This window comes from Grampus griseus (assembly GCF_964374135.1).
Source record: "Grampus griseus genome assembly, chromosome: 12".
In the NCBI taxonomy this organism is placed as follows: Eukaryota; Metazoa; Chordata; class Mammalia; order Artiodactyla; family Delphinidae; genus Grampus; species Grampus griseus.
The window spans coordinates 31,492,660-31,514,705 of NC_139006.1; the positions used below are offsets into that span (position 1 = coordinate 31,492,660).

Below are 22,046 nucleotides of genomic sequence, written 5' to 3' on the forward strand. Positions count from 1 at the left end.
CTACGAACATCTGCATACAAGTATTTGTTAGAGTACCTGTTTTCAATTCTTTTGGGTATATACCTATGGGTGGAATTGCTGGGTCATATGGGAATTCTATGTTTAACTTCTTGAGGAACTATCAAACTGTTTTTCTCCACCAATCTTAATAGGACCTCTTATAAATCAAAGTTTGCTACTAAGTCAGCAAAAAGGAACGGTGTCATCCAGTGCTGGCAAGACCTTGTGAAACACTCCCATTCCAGTTCTGCTGGTGGACCTCTCTCATTGTGGCAAAAGAGTGTTAAGAGCTTTAAACATTTTCAAACCTTCAACTCTTTAATCCCACCTTTAGAAATCTTAGAAAAATTTCACAGGCAAAAAAAAAAAAAACAAAAAACAGTTAAATGTTCATTACGTATGGTAATAAAAAGTTAGAAACTACCTACATTTTTAAAAAAGGAATAGATCCCACAGTGAGATTTCATCTCACACCTCTGAGAATGGCAACCATCAAAAAAGATAAGAGATGGGCTTCCCTGGTGGCGCAGTGGTTGAGAGTCCGCCTGCCAGTGCAGGGGACACGGGTTTGTGCCCCGGTCCGGGAAGATCCCACATGCCACGGAGCGCCTGGGCCCGTGAGCCATGGCCACTGAGCCTGCATGTCCGGAGCCTGTGCTCCGCAACGGGAGAGGCCACAACAGTGAGAGGCCCGCGTACCGCAAAAACAAAAAAAAGAAAAGATAAGAGATAACAAGTGCTGGTGAGGATGTGGAAAAAAGGGAACCCTTGTGCACTGCTAGTGGGAATGTATAATATATTGGTACAGCCACTATGGAAAACAGTATGGGGCTTTCTCAAAAAATTAAAAATCAAACTCCCATATGATCCAGCAATTCCACTTCTGGGTATATATTTGAAGGAAATGAAATCACTACCTTGAAGAGATATCTATATCCTCTTGTTCATTGCAACATTATTTACTGTAGTCAAGACATGGAAACAAACTGAGTGTCTATCAGACGAATGGATAAAGACGTGGTGTGTGTATATGTATACATATTATCAATATCTATTTATTTATTTATACAGTGGAATATTATTCAGCCATAAAATAGGAGGAAATCCTACCATTGAAAACAACATGCATGAACCTTGAGGGCATTACGTTAAATGAAATAGGTCGAAGAGAGAAAGACAAATACTGTATGATCTCACTTATATGTGGAATCTTAAAAAAAACTCATAGAGACAGAACAGATTAGTGGTTACCAGAGGTAGGGGCAGGAGAGAAGTGGGTGAAGGGGGTCAAAGGTACAAACTTCAAGTTGTAAGATAAGTTCTGGGGATGTGATGTACAGCATGGTGACTATAGTGACAATATCATATTGCATATTTGAAAGTTGCTAAGAGAGTAGATCTTAAAAAGTTCTCACTACAAGAACAAATTTTGTAACTATATGAGGTGATCATTTACAGTATATTCAAATATCCAATGGTTCTGTTGTATACCTAAGACTAACACAATGGTATATGTCAATTATATCTCAATAAAATGGGAAAGGGAGAAACAGATCAATGACTTACAATGTAACTGTTTGTTAGTACATAATGTAGCAATAAATAATAAGTATGAAGACTGTAGAAATGGAAATCTTTGATATGGTTAGTGATAATAGCATAATACAGAATGTAAATTATGTCAGCAGAGGTTAGAAAGCAATATACAAAGTATAAAATAGTTGTTAGATGGTGATATTCTTAAGGAACTGCTTCCTTGGTGCCAATACTCCCACATTACCTTCATAAGATGATAATTCTTTAAATCCTATAGTAATGTCTTTTCTTTGGGAATTCTCTGTGTGACCTTCCCAGCCCTTCTTTTCCATCATGCTAATTGAAGGCCACATCGAAGTGCATGTTAATCCTGGGGATGGAACCAGCCTGAGAAGAGCTCTCCTGCATGCTCCCACGGGCACATATGGTGACGGTCAAGAGCATTCCATCTCCTTGATAAGGACCGGGAGGTATTTGCGTCACCTTACGAAGGCTCCCCAGTAGGAGGCCTGTATGCAGTGAAATGATTGGGATAATTAGTATGATGTCATTCAGAGTCTTTATAATTCCAAAATAATTCTAGAAGCTTGATAGAATACCTCTTTGGAAAACAATTTGATCTGCTTTGTAATAAGATATTTGCAGAATTTTCATAATTGAACATCCTTAAACCTGCCCTTTCTGGGACCCGGCATAAAGTTTCTTTACACTGGAATAATTCTGTGTCAAATAGTGTTACAGTATTAGTAAATTCTAATAGTGAATGGTAAAATAGCAAATAGTAAATAGTAAAATGTAAACAGTGAAATAGTAAACAGTGTCATATCAACATTTCTATATAATTTCTCTCCAGAACTGTAGACCAAAAGTTTTAAAAAAAACACTGCACATTTTGTCACAGGTAAAGAAGTAAAAGATTCTCTCCAAAAAGCAATTGAACCGAATAATATTTAATCACATTCCATTCATTTTTGGAGAACGTTTACCTGTAAGTTTTATTATTCAAGATTCACTTTTTTATTCACACACATGTTAAATGTCATGTTAAAATGTATCTTCAAGGCACTTTTATAATTCAGTAAGAACTTGCTGGAATTAGATATTAAAATGGACAGTTATGTTTCATTATATTTGAAAACCTTTATTTTCTCCTTTAACCTTTTAGAATTATCACTGTCCAACTGGATGAGACAGCTCCTGTGGAAATGAAGCTGGGCCCATCAGCAGAAAGCAGGACAATAAGTGTGTCCAACCTGTACATAGGTGGTGTTCCAGAGGGCGAGGGGACACCCATGCTCAAGATGAGAAGCTCATTCCATGGCTGTATCCAAAACCTGATCTTTAACATGGAGTAAGTGTGACTGTGCTCTCAGCATGATTTTGCACTTCCTGATCTTTTAATGCCCAGCACTGACACTAACCTACAACGTAATTTTGCTGTTTGAGATGGCCCCAAATTCTACAAGTTCCCGAATAACAAGTGAATCCCGTGTTCTATAAACTCCGCCAAATGGCTTTATTAGACTAGAATGATGGAAAAATCTGGTCATCATGCATGAGAAAAAAAGAACCACTAAACATTAGTTCCATAGTACTGTCAACACACAGCAGAGGTCAAATACATTTTGGCATGCGCTTTTTTTTAATATCTTTATTGGAGTATAATTGCTTTACAATGGTTTGTTAGTTTCTGCTTTATAACAAAGTGAATCAGCTATACATATACATATATCCCCATATCTCCACCCTCTTGCATCCCCCTCCCATCCTCCCTATCCCACCCCTCTAGGTGGTCACAAAGCACCAAGCTGATCTCCCTGTGCTATGTGGCTGCTTCCCACTAGCTATCTGTTTTACATTTGGTAGTGTATATATGTCCATGCCACTCTCTCACTTTGTCACAGCTTACCCTTCCCCCTCCCCATGTCCTCAAGTCCATTCTCTACGTCTGTGTGTTTATTGCTGTCCTGCCCCTAGGTTCTTCAGAACCAATTTTTTTTTAAGATTCCATATTATGTGTTAGCATATGATATTTGTTTTTCTCTTTCTGACTTCACGCTGTATGACAGACTCTGGGTCCATCCACCTCACTACAAATAGCTCAATTTCGTATCTTTTTATGGCTGAGTAATATTCCATTGTATATATGTGCCACATCTTCTTTATCCATTCACCTGTCAGTGGACACTTAGGTTGCTTCCATGTCCTGGCTATTGTAAATAGTGCTGCAATGAACATTGGGGTACATGACTCTTTTTGAATTACGGTTTTCTCAGGATATATGCCCAGTAGTGGGATTGCTGGGTCATATGGTAGTTTTATTTTTAGTTTTTTAAGGAACCTCCATACTATTCTCCATAGTGGCTGTATCAATTTACATTCCCACCAACAGTGCAAGAGGGTTCCCTTTTCTCCACACCCTCTCCAACATTTACTGTTTGTACATTTTTTGATGATGGCCATTCTGACTTGTGTGACCTCATTGTAGTTTTGATTTGCATTTCTCTAATGATTAGTGATGTTGAGCATCCTTTCATGTGTTTGTTGGCAATCTGTATATCTTCTTTGGAAAAATGTCTACTTAGGTCTTGTGCCCATTTTTGGATTGGGTTGTTTGTTTTTTTGATATTGAGCTGCATGTACTGCTTGTAAATTTTGGAGATTAATCCTTTGTCAGTTGCTTCATTTGCAAATATTTTCACCCATTCTGAGAGTTGTCTTTTCATCTTGTTTATGTTTGCCTCTGCTGTGCAAAAGCTCTTAAGTTTCACTAGGTCCCATTTGTTTATTTTTGTTTTTATTTCCATTTCTCTAGGAGGTGGGTCAAAAAGGATCTTGCTGTGATTTATGTCATAGAGTGTTATGCCTATGTTTTCCTCTAAGAGTTTTATAGTGTCTGGCCTTACATTTAGGTCTATAATCGATTTTGAGTTTATTTTTGTGTATGGTGTTAGGGAGTGTTCTAATTTCATTCTTTTACATGTAGCTGTCCAGTTTTCCCAGCACCACTTATTGAAGAGGCTGTCTTTTCTCCATTGTATATTCTTGCCTCCTTTATCAAAGATAAAGTGACCGTAGGTGCATGGGTTTATCTCTGTGCTTTCTATCCTGTTCCATTGATCTATATTTCTGTTTTTGTGCCAGTACCATACTGTCTTGATTACTGTAGCTTTGTAGTATACTCTGAAGTCAGGGAGCCTGATTCCTCCAGCTCCATTTTTCTTTCTCAAGATTGCTTTGGCTATTCGGGGTCTTTTGTGTTTCCATACAAATTGTGAAATTTTTTGTTCTAGTTCTGTGAAAAATGCCATTGGTAGTTTGATGGGGATTGCATTGAATCTGTAGATTGCTTTGGGTAGTAGAGTCATTTTCACAATGTTGATTCTACCAATCCAAGAACATGGTGTATCTCTCCATCTGTTTGTATCATCTTTAATTTCTTCATCAGTGTCTTATAGTTTTCTGCATACAGGTCTTTCGTCTCCTTAGGTAGGTTTATTCCTAGGTATTTTATTCTTTTTGTTGCAGTGGTAAATGGGAGTGTTTCCTTAATTTCTCTTTCAGATTTTTCATCAATAGTGTATAGGAATGCTAGTTCTGTGCATTAATTTTGTATCCTAGTACTTTAGCAAATTCATTGATTAGCTCTAATAGTTTTCTGGTAGCATCTTTGGGATTCTCTATGTCACTGCAAACAGTGACAGCTTTACTTCTTCTTTTCCAATTTGGATTCCTTTTATTTGTTTTTCTTCTCTGATTTCTGTGGCTAAAACTGCCAAAACTATGTTGAATAATAATAGAGTGGACATCCTTGTCTTGTTCCCGATCTTAAAGGAAATGCTTTCAGTTTCTCACCATTGAGAACAATGTTGGCTGTGGGTTTGTCACATATGGCCTTTATTATGTTGAGGTAAGTTCCCTCAATGCCTACTTTCTGGAGGGTTTTTATCATAAATGGGTGTTGAATTTTGTCGAAAGCTTTCTCTGCATCTATTGAGATGATCATATGGTTTTTCTCCTTCAATTTGTTAATATGGTTTATCACATTGATTTGCATATATTGAAGAATCCCTGCCTTCCTGGGATAAACCCCACTTAATCATGGTGTATGATCCTTTTAATGTGCTCTGTTGGATTCTGTTTGCTAGTATTTTGTTGAGGATTTTTGCATCTTTGTTCATCAGTGATATTGGCCTGTAGTTTTCTTTTTTTGTGACATCTTTGTCTGGTTTTGGTATCAGGGTGATGGTGGCCTTGGAGAATGAGTCTGTGAGTGTTCCTTCCTCTGGTATATTTTGGAAGAGTTTGAGAAGGATAGGTGTTAGCTCTTCTCTAAATGTTTGATAGAATTCGCCTGTGAAGCCATCTGGTCCTGGGCTTTTGTTTGTTGGAAGATTTTTAATCACAGTCTCAATTTCAGTGCTTGTGATTGGTCTGTTTATATTTTCTATTTCTTCCTGATTCAGTCTCAGAAGTTTGTGCTTTTCTAACAATTTGTCCATTTCTTCCAGGTTGTCCATTGTATCGGCATAGAGTTGCTTGTAGTAATCTCTCATGATATTTTGTATTTCTGCAGTGTCAGTTGTTACTTCTCCTTTTTCATTTCTAATTCTATTGATTTGAATCTTCTCCCTTTTTTTCTTGATGAATCTCACTAATGGTTTATCAATTTTTTTTATCTTCTCAAAGAACCAGCTTTTAGTTTTATTGATCTTTGCAATTGTTTCCTTCATTCCTTTCTCATTTATTTCTGATCTTTATGATTTCTTTCCTTCTGCTAACTTTGGGGGTTTTCTGTTCTTCTTTCTCTAATTGCTTTAGGTGTTAGGTTAGGTTGTTTATTTGAGATGTTTCTTGTTTCTTGAGGTAGGATTGTATTACTGTAAACTTCCCCCTTAGAACTGCTTTTGCTGCATGCCATAGGTTTTGGGTTGTCATGTTTTCACTGTCATTTATTTCTAGGTATTTTTTGATTTCCTCTTTGATCTCTTCAGTGATCTCTTGGTTATTTAGTAGTGTATTGTTTAGCCTCCATGTGTCTGTATTTTTTACAGATTTTTTCCTGTAATTGATATCTAGTCTCATAGCATTGTAGTCAGAAAAGATACTTGATACGATTTCAATTTTCTTAAATTTACCAAGGCTTGATTTGTGACCCAAGATATGGTCTATCCTGGAGAATGTTCCATGAGCGCTAGAAAAAAATGTGTATTCTGTTGCTTTTGGATGGAATGTCCTATAAATATCAGTTAAGTCCATCTTGTTTAATGTATCATTTAAAGCTTGTGTTTCCTTATTTATTTTCATTTTGGATCATCTGTCCATTGGTGAAAGTGGGGTGTTAAAGTCCCCTACTATGAATGTGTTACTGTCGATTTCCCCTTTTATGGCTGTTAGTATTTGCCGTATGTATTGAGGTGCTCCTATGTTGGGTGCATAAATATTTACAATTGTTACATCTTCTTCTTGGATTGATCCCTTGATCATTATGTAGTGTCCTTCTTTGTCTCTTGTAATAGTCTTTATTTTAAAGTCCATTTTGTCTGATATGAGAATTACTACTCCAGCTTACTTTTGATTTCCTTTTGCATGGAATATCTTTTCCATCCCCTTACTTTTCAGTCTGTATGTGTCCCTAGGTCTGAAGTGGGTCTCTTGTAGACAGCATATATACAGGTCTTGTTTTTGTATCTATTCAGCCAGTCTTTGTCTTTTGGCTGGAGCATTTAATCCATTTACATTTAAGGTAATTATCGATATTTATGTTCCTATTCCCATTTTCTTAATTGTTTTGGGTTTGTTATTGTAGGCCTTTCCCTTCTCTTGTGTTTCCTGCCTAGAGAAGTTCCTTTAGCATTTGTTGTAAAGCTGGTTTGGTGGTGCTGATTTCTCTTAGCTTTTGCTTGTCTGTGAAGGTTTTAATTTCTCTGTCAAATCTGAATGAGATCCTTGCTGGGTAGAGTGATCTTGGTTGTAGATTTTTCTCCATCATCACTTTAAATATGTCCTGCCACACCCTTCTCGCTTGCAGACTTTCTGCTGAAAGATCAGCTGTTAACCTTATAGGGATTCCCTTGTATGTTATTTTATTGCTTTTCCCTTGCTGCTTTTAATATTTTTTCTTTGTATTTAAGTTTTGATAGTTTGATTAATATGTGTCTTGGCAACTTTCTCCTTGGATTTATCTTTGTATGGGACTCTCTGTGCTTCCTGGACTTGATTAACTATTTCCTGTCCCATATTAGGGAAGTTTTCAAGTATAATCTCTTCAAATATTTTCTCAGTCCCTTTCTTTTTCTCTTCTTCTTCTGGAACCCCTATAATTCGAATGTTGGTGCGTTTAATGTTGTCCCAGAGGTCTCTGAGACTGTCCTCAATTCTTTTCATTGTTTCCTTATTCTGCTCTGCAGTAGTTATTTCCACTATTTATCTTCCAGGTCACTTATCTATTCTTCTGCCTCAGTTATTCTGCAATTGATTCCTTCTGGAGAATTTTTAATTTCATTTATTGCATTGGTCATCATTTTTGTTTGCTCTTTAGTTCTTCTAGGTCCTTGTTGAACGTTTCTTGTATTTTCTCTATTCTGTTTCCAAGATTTTGGGTCATCTTTACTATTGTTACTCTGAATTCTATTTCAGGTCGACTGTCTATTTCCTCTTCATTTGTTTGGTCTGGTGGGTTTTTACCTCGCTCCTTCATCTGTGTGTGTTTCTCTGTCTTCTCATTTTGCTTAACTTACTGTGTTTGGGGTCTCCTTTTTGCAGGCTGCAGGTTTGTAGTTCCCACTGTTTTTGGTGTCTGCCCACAGTGGCTAAGGTTGGTTCAGTGGGTTGTGTAGACTTCCTGGTGGAGGCGAGTGGTGCCTGTGTTCTGGTGGATGAGGCTGGATTTTGTCTCTCTGGTGGACAGGACTGCGTCCAGTGGTGTGTTTTGGGGTGTCTGTGACCTTATTATGATTTTAGGCAGCCTCTCTGCTAATGGGTGAGGTTGTGTTCCTGTCTTGCTAGTTGTTTGGCATAGTGTGTCCAGCACAGTAGCTTGCTGGTCGTTGAGTGGAGCTGGGTTTTAGCGTTGAGATGGAGATCTCTGGGAGAGGTTTTGCCGTTTGATATTACGTGGAGCCGGGAGGTCTCTGCTGGACCAATGTCCTGAACTCGGCTCCCCCTCCACAGAGGCACAGGCCTGACATGTGGCCAGAGCACCAAGATGCTGTTAGCCCCATGGCTCAGAAGAAAAGGGAGAAAAAAAGAAAGAATAAAATAAAGTTCTTAAAATAAAAATTTTTTAAATTATTAAAAATAAAAAAATTTAAAAGTAGTAAAAGAAAAGAAACAAGAGAGCAACCAAACCAAGAAACAAATCCACCAATGATAGCAATTGCTAAAAACTAAAAAAAAAAAAAAAAAAGGAAGAAAATGTACAGACAGAACCTTAGGACAAATGGTAAAAGCAAAGCTGTACAGACAAAATCACACAAAGAAGCATACACATACACACTCACAAAAAGAGAAAAAGGAGGGCTTCCCTGGTGGCGCAGTGGTTGAGAGTCCGCCTGCTGATGCAGGGGACATGGGTTCGTGCCCCGGTCCGGGAAGATCCCACATGCCGCAGAGCGGCTAGGCCCATGCATGAGCCATGGCCGCTGAGCCTGCGCGTCCGGAGCCTGTGCTCCGCAACGGGAGAGGCCACAACAGTGAGAGGCCCACGTGCCACGAAAAAAAGAAAAAAGTAGAGGAAAAGGAAAAAAAATATATCTATACATAAAAAAAAGAAGAGAGCAACCAAATCAATTAACAAATATACCAACAATAATAAACTCTAATTACTAAAGTAAGATAAACATAAAACCGGAAACAAATTAGATGCAGGAAGCAAACCCCAAGTCTACAGTTGCTCCCAAAGTCCACCACCTCAATTTTGGGATGATTCATTGTCTATTCAGGTATTCCCGAGATGCAAGGTACATCAAGTTGATTGTGGAGATTTAATCCACTGCTCCTGAGACTGCTGGGAGAGATTTCCCTTTCTCTTCTTTGTTCACACAGCTCCTGGGGTTCAGCTTTGGATTTGGCCCCGCCTCTGCGTGTAGGTCGCCTGAGGGTGTCAGTTCCCTGCCCAGACAGGACGGGGTTAAAGGAGCAGCTGATGTGGGGGCTCTGGCTCACTCGGCTCGGGGGAGTAGGGAGGGGTACGGATGCGGGGCGAGCCTGCAGCGGCAGAGGCCAGCGTAACATTGCAACAGCCTGAGGTACACCGTGTGTTCTCCCGTGGAAGTTGTCCCTGGATTACGGGACCCTGATAGTGGTGGGCCGCACAGGCTCCTGGGAGGGGAGGTGTGGAGAGTGACCTTCTTGTTCCTGAAAGCCGTGAGACCGGGGACCTGAAAGGGCAGAAACATCTATGTACTACTGTTCACAGCCATGTCCTCAGAAAGTGCCAACAAAGGACGTGCAGACAGGGGACATGTTGTAGAGTAAAGGGACATATGACCAGGGTAGTTCACGACTTCCTGGCAAAGGGAAACTGTGAGAAAGAAGCCAGTGTTTCATGGAGGCTGCTGTGCAGCGCTGTGGGAGCCACAGCCAGCTTCTTGCCCTGAGGCAGCCCAGCCAAGGCTGCAGGAGCAGGTGACAGCATTTGAGCCGACTCCTGAGGGACACTCAGGAATGGCCAGGTGGACACGGGGGGGGATGGGCTGCGGGGCGGGCGGACAGGGGGCTGCCATTTCAGGCAGAAGAATCAAACAAGACAATAGATAAGGGAGGTTATGTGGACTTCTAGTCAGTGTGGGAGACGGTCAGTTTGGTTACTCTAAGAGTATTATATTAATGTTTGTTTTTTAAAAAGTCAGGTTTATTGAGGTATAATTTAAATACAGCAAAATTAACTCTTCTAGGTGTACAGTTTGATGAGCTTTGACAAATACATAGTTACCTAACTACTACACATTTGATTGCCATCACCCCCAGAAAGTTTCCTTGTGCCCCTTTATAGTCAGTCATCTCCCACATGCTTAGTCCCTGACAGCTGCTAATCTCATTTCTGTCTCTATAGTTTTGCCTTTCAGAATTGTAGTGTGTAGATTTTTTAAAAATTAATTTATTTTTGGCTGCATTGGGTCTTTGTTGCTGCATGCGGGCTTTCTCTAGTTGCGGCAAGTGGGGGCTACTCTTCTGTGTGGTGCGTGGGCTTCTCCTTGCAGTGGCTTCTCTTGTTGCGGAGCATGGGCTCTAAGCGTTCGGGCTTCAGTAGTTGTGGCACGCGTATATTAATGTTTTTTAATGGATTTTAAGTGTTCAATAATCACATGACCTTGGTTCATGGGTTGGTTTGTATTATCTCCCATTAATTTTGAAAACACTTTGTTTGTATCTAGACTTTCGGATTTCACTAGTGCCACTGGCTATGAACACGTGGACTTGGACTCCTGCTTGCTCTCAGAACGGCCAAAGATGGCTCTCCACGGAGAGGACGGCGAACTCCTGCCAGAGCCCCAGCCTTTACCAAGTCCAGTAAGAAGGGCTTTCTTTAATTCTATGGTTCAGGTCCAGTCAGAAAAAAAGAGCACCACCCAGAGGACGTTAAAATGGGGACCTCATGATAAAGCCGCAGGAGCAGAGGGAAGAGCCGGGGCTGCCCAGGGAGCGAGTCTGAGCAGAGCGTCTCCCAGTGGGTTCTGGAGCATGAGAAGACAGGCCCTGCCAGGGAGACAGGAAGGAGGGAGAGACACGCGGCTTCTCCCATTCACTCTCCAGCCTCCCAGCACTGCCTTCCATTGGCTGGATGAACCAGCTGGAAGCCACTTTCCAAAGGAATCTGGGAGAGTTACAGGGTCACCCCCAGTCTGTGATGAGAAGCAGCAGGGCAAGCGGGATGGCTCTCTGAGAAAACAGCGTATCAGACATGGCAGAGTGTCCCGAGCTGCAAGCTCTAATGCTCGGGTGCGTCTTTTGGTTGCCACACAGCCAGCTCTGAGGCAGAGGCTTTATAAGGACTCAGTATCACTTTGGATTTAGTCAGAAACATGAAAATAAGTATTTATACAGGCCATCGTACGTATCATTGTTGCTTTAAAAAAAAAGATTTGATTCATCTAGGAAAAGCCAGTTTGACCAAGTATTTTTAACAGCAGCCATTGTCAGTTTTCACTATTCTTTCCCTTTTCTGATTTCTCTACTTCCTTGGTTGAAAGTTTACCCTCTGATTTAGATGGCACAATCACACAAAAGCAGTACCTTGCAAGCAGGGCCCATCTTTGAGTTCAGGACAGTTGTCTTGGTAGCATCCGTCCACCAACCTGGAAAACTGAGTCTAAGGCCTCACTTGGTCCGGAGTCAGGGCACCTGCCCCTCAGGCCAGCTCCTCCTGGCTGCACCCGCTCCTGTCTGGGTGGAACTGGCTCGGCCTGTCACCTGTGGGCACTTACAGCTGCCCGGTGCTTGTGAGGCAGGTGCTCCTGTAACTGCTGACATCCTCAGGCCCTCCCCAGAGCAGGGGTTTCAGGGGCACAGGGGTGCAGGGCAAGGCCTTTGCCCCTTAGGCCTGATGAAAATTCATGGGAATTTAGGTGAACTTGAGTGGGGCTGAGGTGAAAAACAAAAACTCTAATTGCCTTCTCAGAGAGATAAAGGGATGTATAGTAAACTGTTCGAAGCAAAGAAGGTAAAATCGGTGCTGTGTGTTTGTGTTGCTGGTGCTCTGACACAGTTGCTTCTGAGATGTTTCCCTCGTGGAAAAACGCGTCAGTGTTAGTGGGGGTCCTGGTCGTGTGTGGCTGAGAACCATGTGCATGTCTTACAGGAATTGTGTGCCGTGGACAGAGCCCCGGAGTACGTCCCCAACGCCCGCCAGTTCGGCCTCGCAGGAGGCAGCCACTTGGTGCTGCCCTTTAATCAGCTGGCTGTCAGAAAGAGGTAGGCGTTGCTCTAATGTCCTCATGAGGTATCTCACTGCTAGATGAGTCTAGGACGTATTCTTCAGCAATGGGTCTTGAAGCTTCTTGTGTTTCACCATGGAGTGTTCAACTTGCCACCACAGGGCAGCAGTGAGAAGGCAAAGAGGGGAAGGCAGCCTCTGTGGACCTCAGATGCTTAAACGTGATTAAGTGGGGTGCTGTGGTTTGTCTTTACCCCATCTTGATGATGGCTGGTTGCTGCCTGTCTGTGTGTATGTAGGAAAGCATGTAGGTATCTAAATCCCCCTTCCTTCTGGAATCCCAGGTTCTCTGGATCTATCATCTGGCCTTTGAACCCCATTCTACAGTAAGCATTCACTAATCTGATGAAACTGCCTACCCAAACTTTCACTGTGCCCCCAAATTCCTGGTGCCACACCCACACCAGTCTGCACGTTCCCCCGGCCCTCACACATGCCTGTCCCAGGTACCCTTCTCCGTTCAGTGAAGCCAGCTCACATCCCAGGGATCTCATGGCCGAGGACCCACAGTCCTCCCTGCTCTTCCTGTGGCTCAGCCCTGAGGTCCGCACCTTCAGGCCTGCCATGCTCTTGTGCCTCTGCCGTGTCATCTGAGCTCACCGCCCCAGTACACATCTCGGCTCAGCGTCTTCTCTCTGCAGCCCCTGCCATCGTTCCCCATGAGTTCAGCAGCCGCCCAGCACCTCATCTTTGAGGTCCTCCGGCTTAGATCTGTCTTTTCGTCCTTCCCTCTGAGCCACCCTCTCCCATGCTCACACCCTTGAGTACTACATAAGTACCCACCCCACCTCCACAACCTCTACCTTAAGCATCCTACTAAACCCTCTTCCTCCTCCTTACTTCCGGCTCCAGCAGTCCCTCAACCGCATCAAGACCCCTGAGCCCTCATGCTTTCTCAGCATCATCACCCTTTTTCTATCTCCCACAGCACAGTTTACCCCCTTACCCAGATAGGTTTGATGCCTTTATTACAGGTATTCCTCTGCAAACTCCCTTAACCCTCTCCTCTTCACTGTGACCCCAGGTAAAGCCCATACAGGGCCTAATCCATGCCAGAACCCGAGCTGGTGGTCAGGGCTGCAGAGATGCATCTCTTTTTTCTACCTGGTTTGACTTTAAAGCTGTGGCCACAGATCTTAGATGGAGCCTCCAAACTCCAAACGTATGGGGAGCCAGTATACGTCTCTAATACCTTCACATTTTTTATTTTTCGCAGCTTCTTCTCTTCTTTCAAAACTCTATGCATCCCCACAGCTCCTTTCATGCCCCAGCTGCTGTCTTGCGTCACTGAGAAGAAAGAGCCCGTTCTGTCCACCATCAGAAAGAGCATCCTGCCTCTGTCCCCCCGCCCCTCCCTTGCCACATGGAGGAAGGGTCCTCGTCTTGCCCACTGGAGCCGTCACCCCTCCTCCCAGGACACGGGCAGCATCCATTTCTCCCTCTTTCGTACCTGATCCTGTCAGCACACAGAATCACCTCCATCACCCCGTCATCAGGGAGACCAAGGAGCAAACACTTGTACCAGAGACCGTCTCGGTATTTTACACACAAACCCCAACTTAGTCCTCATAATTATCCTGTGAGGAGGGTATTATCTTCATTTTATAGACCAGGAAATTGAGGCACCTGCTCAGACTCCCACCCAGGTGCTTGTGACCACTGCGCCGACTTCCTCTCTAGGAGTTCCTAACTTTTAAAACAGAAATGCTCTGGTACACTGCACATCCCAGCCCACCCCACTCAATATCCCGGCTCTGCTTCACAGTGGAACATTTTGGAAGAGTTGCCGTACGTGGCTGTCTGTCTTTCCCCACCTCCCATTCCCTCCTCTCCCCACCCGGTCAGCCTCGCCTCGCTCCTCGCCAGGTCGTCGGAGCCCTGCTGCGGCCACGTCTGTGCGTGGTGGTGCCGCCCCCTCCAGGCGCTCAGCGGCATCAGCGCCCTGGGCCCCTCTGCATCCTTCACGGCCGAGGCGCCACGCTCCCCTCACCCCTGCCCCGCCCGCTGCTCAGTCTCCTCCTCCGGCTCCTCTGCTATCAGAGGGGGCAGCGCCCCTCCCACCTCCCCTCCACGGCGCCTTCTGTGTTCCAGTGGCTGTGAAATGCCATCTATTCGCACCAGCATCCACATCACTAGCTCTGAGCTCCACCTAGAACTCGGGCTGTACACCCAACTGCCTGGACATCTCCACGTGGATGGGGACAGGCCTCTCAGCCTCAGTGCACCCAGAGAGAATTCACCATCTCCCCGAAACCTGCATTTCTGTAGGCGTCACCACCATTCACCTGGCTGCCCAAGGCCCACGTCTAGAGCTTGTTCCTTCCCTTGCTCTTCAAATTCAGTCCCATAGCAAGTCCTGAGGCTTCTTCATCCAGAACATTTCATGTGTTAATTCACCTCCTCTGCATTCCCGCCCCCCAACCACCCTGGTCTGAGCCCCAACCTGGCCTCTGTGGACTCTTGTAACAGCTGCCAGCCTGACACCTGCTGTCACCCTGGCCCCATCTGATTTGCTTTTCACATCACAGGTTCTTTTTAAGATACAAATCCAGCCATGCCCATCCCCCTTCTTAAAATCCTCCCGTGACTTTCCACTGCACTTACACTGAAATCCGCCACGCTCTCCTTCCCCTGTCCCCGTGTGCCTCGGTGACCCTGTGCTCCCTTCTGTGGGAAGACACCCAGACGAAACCTTCCTCCACTCCTATGTGGGGCCGTCTCCCACGTGGCCCCCTTGGGGATTCCTGGCCGACCACCAGAATCAACCGGTGGTTTTCACATACTCTGCACTGTCTGAAAACGAAATGCAGGCCTTTCCTGCAGAGGTCTGTGGGGCTTCCTCCTGTCTTTCCTTCAGATCTCAGAAATAACCATCTTTCAGAGTCGCCTGCTCTGACTACTTAATGTAGCCACCACTTGGGCCTTCACATGCCCCAGTTTTAACCCTGATATATTTCTGGTATTAGTTTCAGCGGGGAAGGGACCTTCCTCGGTCCACTGCTTGATCCTCTGCTCCTACAACCATTCCTGGCAGGTGGAGGTACGCAGTAACCATGAGTTGAATGAATGGATAACAAGTAAATGAAGGGATGAATGACCTGAGATGTTAAATATAAATGTTGAAACACTTATTGGGGTCTCTCTTTAAGGTTAAAGAGTAAAAGTGAAAGCATATCCCTGAGAGCTGAGCTCTTGCTTCCCTCCAGGCTCTTGGTCCAGCTAAGTATCCGAACATTCGCCTCCAGTGGCCTGGTTTACTACATGGCTCATCAAAACCAGGTTGACTACGCCACACTGCAGCTGCACGGGGGCCGCCTCCACTTCATGTTCGATCTTGGGAAGGGCAGAACAAAAGTCTCGCACCCTGCGCTGCTCAGTGATGGCCAGTGGCACACGGTACGCTCTCAGGAAGCTGTGATCACTCGTTCTGAGTTTTGCTCCACGTGTCCCTAGTGTCCACTCCATTTCACGGTACTGGGATCATCCCCTTTGATTTCCAGATTGCTTTGTGTCTAACATCTGCCCCATAGAATGTAAACTCCTTGCGGGCAGGGACCTTTTCTGCTTCTGGAAATATCCCCAGGGCCTCACTCAGTGCCTGACACTTAGTAGGCACTCAGCAAACATTGGTAAATGAAAAAAAGGCACCAGAAATGTCCTTGGCTTGACGAGAAGTAAATCAAGCCCAGGGTGGCATGAATGGGCCAAACCTGACATCATGGCATTTGTGTTCTTGTGACTAGGACTCTGGAGCATGCCGTATTCTTTTTTTTTTTTTTAATTTAATTTGTTTTTTTTCTATACAGCAGGTTATTAGTTATCCATTTTATACATATCAGTGTATACACGTCAATCCCCATCGCCCAATTCATCACACCACCACCCCCCGATCCCCACCACTTTCCCCCCTTGGTGTCCATACCTTTGTTCTCTACATCTGTGTCTCAATTTCTGCCCTGCAAACCTGTTCATCTATACCATTTCTCTAGGTTCCACATATATGCGTTAGTATACAATATTTGTTTTTCTCTTTCTGACTTACTTCACTCTGTATGACAGTCCCTAGATTCATCCATGTTTCTACAAATGACCCAGTTTCGTTCCTTTTTATGGCTGAGTAATATTCCGTTGTATATAGGTACCACATCTTCTTTATCCATTCGTCTGTCGATGGGCATTTAGATTGCTTCCATGACCTGGCTATTGTAAATAGTGCTGCAGTGAACATTGGGGTGCATGTGTCTTTCTGAATTATGGTTTTCTCAGGATATATGCCCAGTAGTGGGATTGCTGAGTCATATGGTAATTCTATTTTTAGTTTTTTAAGGAACCTCCATAGTGGCTGTATCAGTTTACATTCCCACCAACAGTGCAAGAGGGTTCCCTTTTCTCCACACCCTCTCCAGCATTTGTTGTTTGTAGATTTTCTGATGATGCCTGTTCTAACTGGTGTGGGGTGATACCTCATTGTAGTTTTGATTTGCATTTCTCTAATAACTAGTGATGTGGAGCAGCTTTTCATGTGCCTCTTGGCCATCTGTATGGCTTCTCTGGAGAAATGTCTATTTAGGTCTTCTGCCCATTTTTGGATTGGGTTGTTTGTTTTTTTAATACTGAGCTGCATGAGCTGTTTATATATTTTGGAGATTAATCCTTTGTTGATTCATTTGCAAATATTTTCCTCCATTCTGAGGGTTGTCTTTTTGTCTTGTTTGTAGTTTCCTTTGCTTTGTAAAAGCTTTTAAGTTTCATTAGGTCCCGTTTGTTTATTTTTGTTTTTATTTCCATTACTCTAGGAGGTGGATCAAAAAAGATCTTGCTGTGATTTATGTCAGAGTGTGCTTCCTATGTGTTCCTCTAAGAGTTTTATAGTGTCTGGTCTTACATTTAGGTCTCTGATCGATTTTGAGTTTACTTTTCTGTATGGTGTTAGGGAGTGTTCTAATTTCATTCTTTTACCTGTAGCTGTCCAGCTTTCCCAGCACCACTTATTGAAGAAGCTGTCTTTTCTCCATTGTATATCCTTGCCTCCATTGTCATAGATTAGTTGCCCATAGGTGCGTGGGTTTATCTCTGGGCTTTCTATCCTGTTCCATTGATCTATATTTCTGTTTTTGGAGCATGCTGTGTTCTAACCGGCTCCAGGCTCAGCCTCCTCTCAACACCAACTGTGTGAAAACCTGAGCCATACCTTTAGGATTTCATTCAGGTTATTACTGCTATTTCTCAGATTCCTTAGAAATTATGCATGTTTTCACATCGCTCTAGGTCAAGACAGAGTACTTTAAAAGGAAGGGCTTCATGACAGTTGACGGCCAGGAATCGCCCATGGTGACCACGGCGGGAGATGCTACCACGTTGGATGTGGAAGGAAAGTTGTACCTAGGAGGCCTTCCCTCCGAGTACAGGGCCAGGAACATTGGAAATGTAAGCAGCATTTTCTCTCTGGGCCCATTTTGCCTTTACTGTGGTTGTGTTTGTTTTGTGGAGGAATATATTTATGTTTAAATTATCTTGTTTGCGCCCAGGGCTTGGCTGCAAGATGCAAGCCTTTCAATCCACATTCCTAGATTGTGTGTTGGAGCTCCTCCTTGAAGCCCAACCAGCCTTCCTGCTGGTTAGTTAACAAACAGTTCCCTTTCTACAGCCACTTAGCCCCAGTACAGTGCAGGAAAGTCTGGCAAATTTGTATTTGCAGATTAGAAAACCCCACATTCTTAATTACCCCACATTCTTAATTTCCACAATATTTACTCAAAATAATATAAAACCCTTTTACTACATTATAGTAGCTTTAAGTTAGACATTCATGTGAAGTACTGTGGCAATTAGATTTTTAAAACCGAAAGGCAGTATTTTAATGTGTTTTGTTGACGTGTAGGGAAAATTTGTGCTTGCCCTTCTCACTGTCCTCACCATCATCTACTCCTGCATCATTTGGCTTAGATCACCCACAGCATCCCTGCTTGCATTGGGGAGGTGACAGTGAACAGCAAACAGCTGGACAAGGACAGCCCAGTGTCTGCATTTGCAGTAAACAGGTGCTATGCAGCAGCCCAGGAAGGAACTTTCTTTGAAGGAAGTGGATATGCAGCCCTTGGTATGTATAATCAACAATCTCGAAAGAAATCTCTGGGACGCACCTGCACTCCTAAGATGATATGGGTCCAAGAACTATATGATAGGACAGGACCCACTGCACAAGCTGCAGCAAGACCATGTTTCGTGAAATGTTCTAGTGTATTCTGGTTTCTCAGCTTCTGGCGTAAAAGCCTTCTCACCTCTTATGCTATCCAGGTGGCTTCCTCCCACCAGGGGTGGTGCCACTCCAGACGGAGTGCAACATGTGGTGCTGGTTTCATCTGTACTTTCCCCAAATTTACATAAGGCATACTTTCCCTGTCCAAGTTAATTAGGACCTTTGAATTCAAAATCAGTAGCATAAAATGTCTGGACCAGCCAGCCAAATGTGAGTCAGATTTGATGAAGAAATTAACCCCATTTAGGTTGTTGAAATATTAATCAGTTATAAGTAGAGGAATGTAAATCTCTAAAATGCCTTAGAATGTAAAGTCCTCAAGGCTTAGAACTAGCCCTTGTAATATATCTTACATTCTCTCCCCATTTTAGATGTTTGATTTGCTGATTAACTTCCTGTTCGCACTCAGAACCGTGCTTCTCTGGCCCTGTTCTTTTTTCTATCACAGAGAACTAATTTCTGGGCTCCTTTGCCCTGGCTTCCAGGAAGGCTCTAGTGGAAGACTGAGGTTGGGAGGGAGGAGGGGAAAGCCAGCAGGCTTCCTTCCTTCACTCTGTGCTTCCAAGATCTAGTAGCACCACCTTCTCCCATTTTTCCTTCAGCCCTGGGCACGGTAACAACTGCCTGCTATTGCTAATATCCCTAACCTATCTCAGCTTTTTTATCACCTGAATGAAAAATTCATTCAATTAAAAAAAAGCCTAGTGTGGACTCCGACTAATATACTCAGCAAATAATGACATACCCAGTAAGTAGATATTGGGAAAATAAATTGCATTCTTCCTGGATAGATGATGATGGAGTTACACGGATCAAATCCCTTGTGATTTTTTTTACCCACATGGCTGTATGGCTGTAGCTGGGAGGATGTGCCTACCTCAGCTCTAGTCAGCTTCATCCTACAGGGGTGCAAGCTGAGGCTCGGGGGTTGGAAATGACTTGCTGGTGGGGGTGGAGCCGGATTCAGAGAAAGAGGTGGAGCCAGCTCTCCTGACCCTCATCAGGAGCCCAAATGCACAGCCAGCCAGCCCAGCCTGAGGCCATTCTGAGCCTGGGCCTTCCTGGGCAGGGCAGGCCTCACCACCAACTGGGGGTCTTCCTTGGTTTTTCAGTCAAAGAAGGCTACAAAGTACGATCAGATGTGAACATTACGCTGGAGTTTCGTACCTCCTCAGAGAATGGTGTCCTCCTGGGGATCAGCAGTGCCAAAGTGGATGCCATCGGATTAGAGATTGTAAATGGCAAGGTGGGTGCTTAATCTGGATGGGGTCCCCCCGCCTCACCCCAGTGTCAGAGACAGAGCAGTTAAGAAACAGTAGAGCAGTTAAGAAACAGTAGACATATCTAGAACCAAATTTCCAATTATTCACTTTAGTGGAATGGAGAAAAAGGCTGATTAATATTTAAAAACAGATAATCCTAAAAAAGCTTTTTAAGAATAATTTTTTATATTTTAGAAATTAAAATGTAAAGCAAAACTGCAACTACAATACAAAAAACTTTTTTTTGCCCTGAAAACCATCTGAAAGTAAGTTACCAACCTAATGCCCCACTCTCCCTAATATTGGTTAACTTTTTATTTGGAAATCATTATAGATGATAGAAGCTGCAATGTAATGTACAGGGAGGTCCTTGTGCGCCCTTCACCTAGGTTTCTCCAGGGTTAGCATCCTGCATAACTAGTATATCAAATCTATGAAACTGACATTGGCTCAATCCACAGAGGTTATTCAGTTACGCTAGTTATACGTGTTTACCAGAGTGTGTGTAGCTCTTCACAGTTTTATCACATGTGTAGCTTCATGTAACCACCACAATCAGGACAGTGGTACCATTACCACAAGGCTCCCTCAAGCCACCACCTTCATATCCATGCCGACTCTCTCCCTGCTTCCCTCACCCCTGGCAACCACTGATCTGCTTTCTGTCGCTCTGATTGTTATTTCACAACTGTTACATAAAGTAAGTCATGTAGTATGTATTCTCTTGAGATTGGCTTTTTACACTGTCTCATTTCCTTGCAGTTCATCCAGGTTTGTTGTGAATGTCGAAGACAGTTCATTTCTTTTTATTGCAGAGTATTCCATAAGATGGATGCATAACAGTCTAATTTTTTTAATACAAAAACATAATTGTTTTCTATAACTTCCTTATCCCCAGAGGGCCAGATGAGAACTTGGGAAGGTCTGCTATACCACTCATCAGACATGGGGAGTCAAGGTGGTGGTCTCTCGGGTCCTCTCTCCCCCTAATGCACTTTTACTGCACTGTGGTCAACTCATGTTGTGGGACTATGATGCTTGACTCTTCCTGAGCTACTTACTGCCTCCTAGAAGGCAAGGAACAAGTCTCTTGATTCTCCCAAACTTATTAGCTTGTTTCTTGCATTTCCCTACTTACTCCCCACTGGGACTTTGGCCCCTAGGATATCCTAGAATGGGGGTGGGGAGGATATAATAAAGTCACAAGTCCTTCACCTCTTCTCCCCCTTTATGTCATCTTCATGTTGAAACAAAAGTGCCTTTACATCCTATTGCTGATGCTCTGCACTGTGGCTTATAGCCAACATCTTTTCTTAGCTGTACTTCAAAAGAATTCTGAAAATTTTTTTATCCATTTGTACATTTAAAAATTTTTTATTTTATTTATTTATTTATTTATTTTTGGCTGCGTTGGGTCTTTGTTGCTGCGTGTGGGCTTTCTCTAGTTCTGGCGAGCGGGGGCTACTCCTTGCTGCTGTGTGCGGGCTTCTCATTGCAGTGGCTTCTCTTGTTGTGGAGCACGGGCTCCAGGCGCGCGGGCTTCAGTAGCTGTGGCTCACAGGCTCTAGAGCACAGGCTCAGTAGTTGCATCTCATGGGCTTAGTTACTCCATGGCATGTGGGATCTTTCCAGACCAGAGCTCGAATCCGCATCCCCCCGCCTTGGCAGGCAGATTCTTAACCACTGCGCCACCAGGGAAGCCCCATTTGCACATTTTTATGTGACATCTGAAAAATGTTATAAGTATAAGTTGCAAAAATGTAATTTCTGACGTACTGTATATTTTACTTCTATTATTAGCTTATTATTTATTGTTCTTTTAAAAATATTTCTGGTGGTTGCCCAAGTCTTTACAGTATATCTCTTTAATTTGTCACAGTCTACCTTGAAATGAGTAGCTTCACATATAGCATAAGAACCTTACAACAGGATAGTCACAATTCTTCCCTCTCACCTTCTGCAGGTCTCCAGTTTTTCGTGCTACCACTTGCTGTAGTAGAGCATCTATGGTTTGTCAGAAGGGAGTTAGTAAATGTTCCTTCACAGGTGCTAT

At 43.4% G+C, this 22,046-nt stretch overlaps 1 protein-coding gene across 1 annotated transcript in view; it reads left to right on the forward strand.

The window, feature by feature from the left end:
- Positions 1 to 22,046, forward strand: part of LAMA1 (laminin subunit alpha 1) — a gene marked incomplete at both ends in the record, with an annotated part of 159,632 nt that overhangs the window by 136,246 nt on the left and 1,340 nt on the right. The window contains 8 exons of the mRNA XM_082667870.1: positions 1,855 to 2,006; positions 2,702 to 2,887; positions 10,914 to 11,049; positions 12,338 to 12,450; positions 15,679 to 15,868; positions 17,741 to 17,899; positions 18,419 to 18,572; positions 19,844 to 19,977. Coding sequence (XP_082523996.1) covers positions 1,855 to 2,006; positions 2,702 to 2,887; positions 10,914 to 11,049; positions 12,338 to 12,450; positions 15,679 to 15,868; positions 17,741 to 17,899; positions 18,419 to 18,572; positions 19,844 to 19,977 — 1,224 coding nt within the window. The remainder of the gene's footprint in view (positions 1 to 1,854; positions 2,007 to 2,701; positions 2,888 to 10,913; positions 11,050 to 12,337; positions 12,451 to 15,678; positions 15,869 to 17,740; positions 17,900 to 18,418; positions 18,573 to 19,843; positions 19,978 to 22,046) is intronic.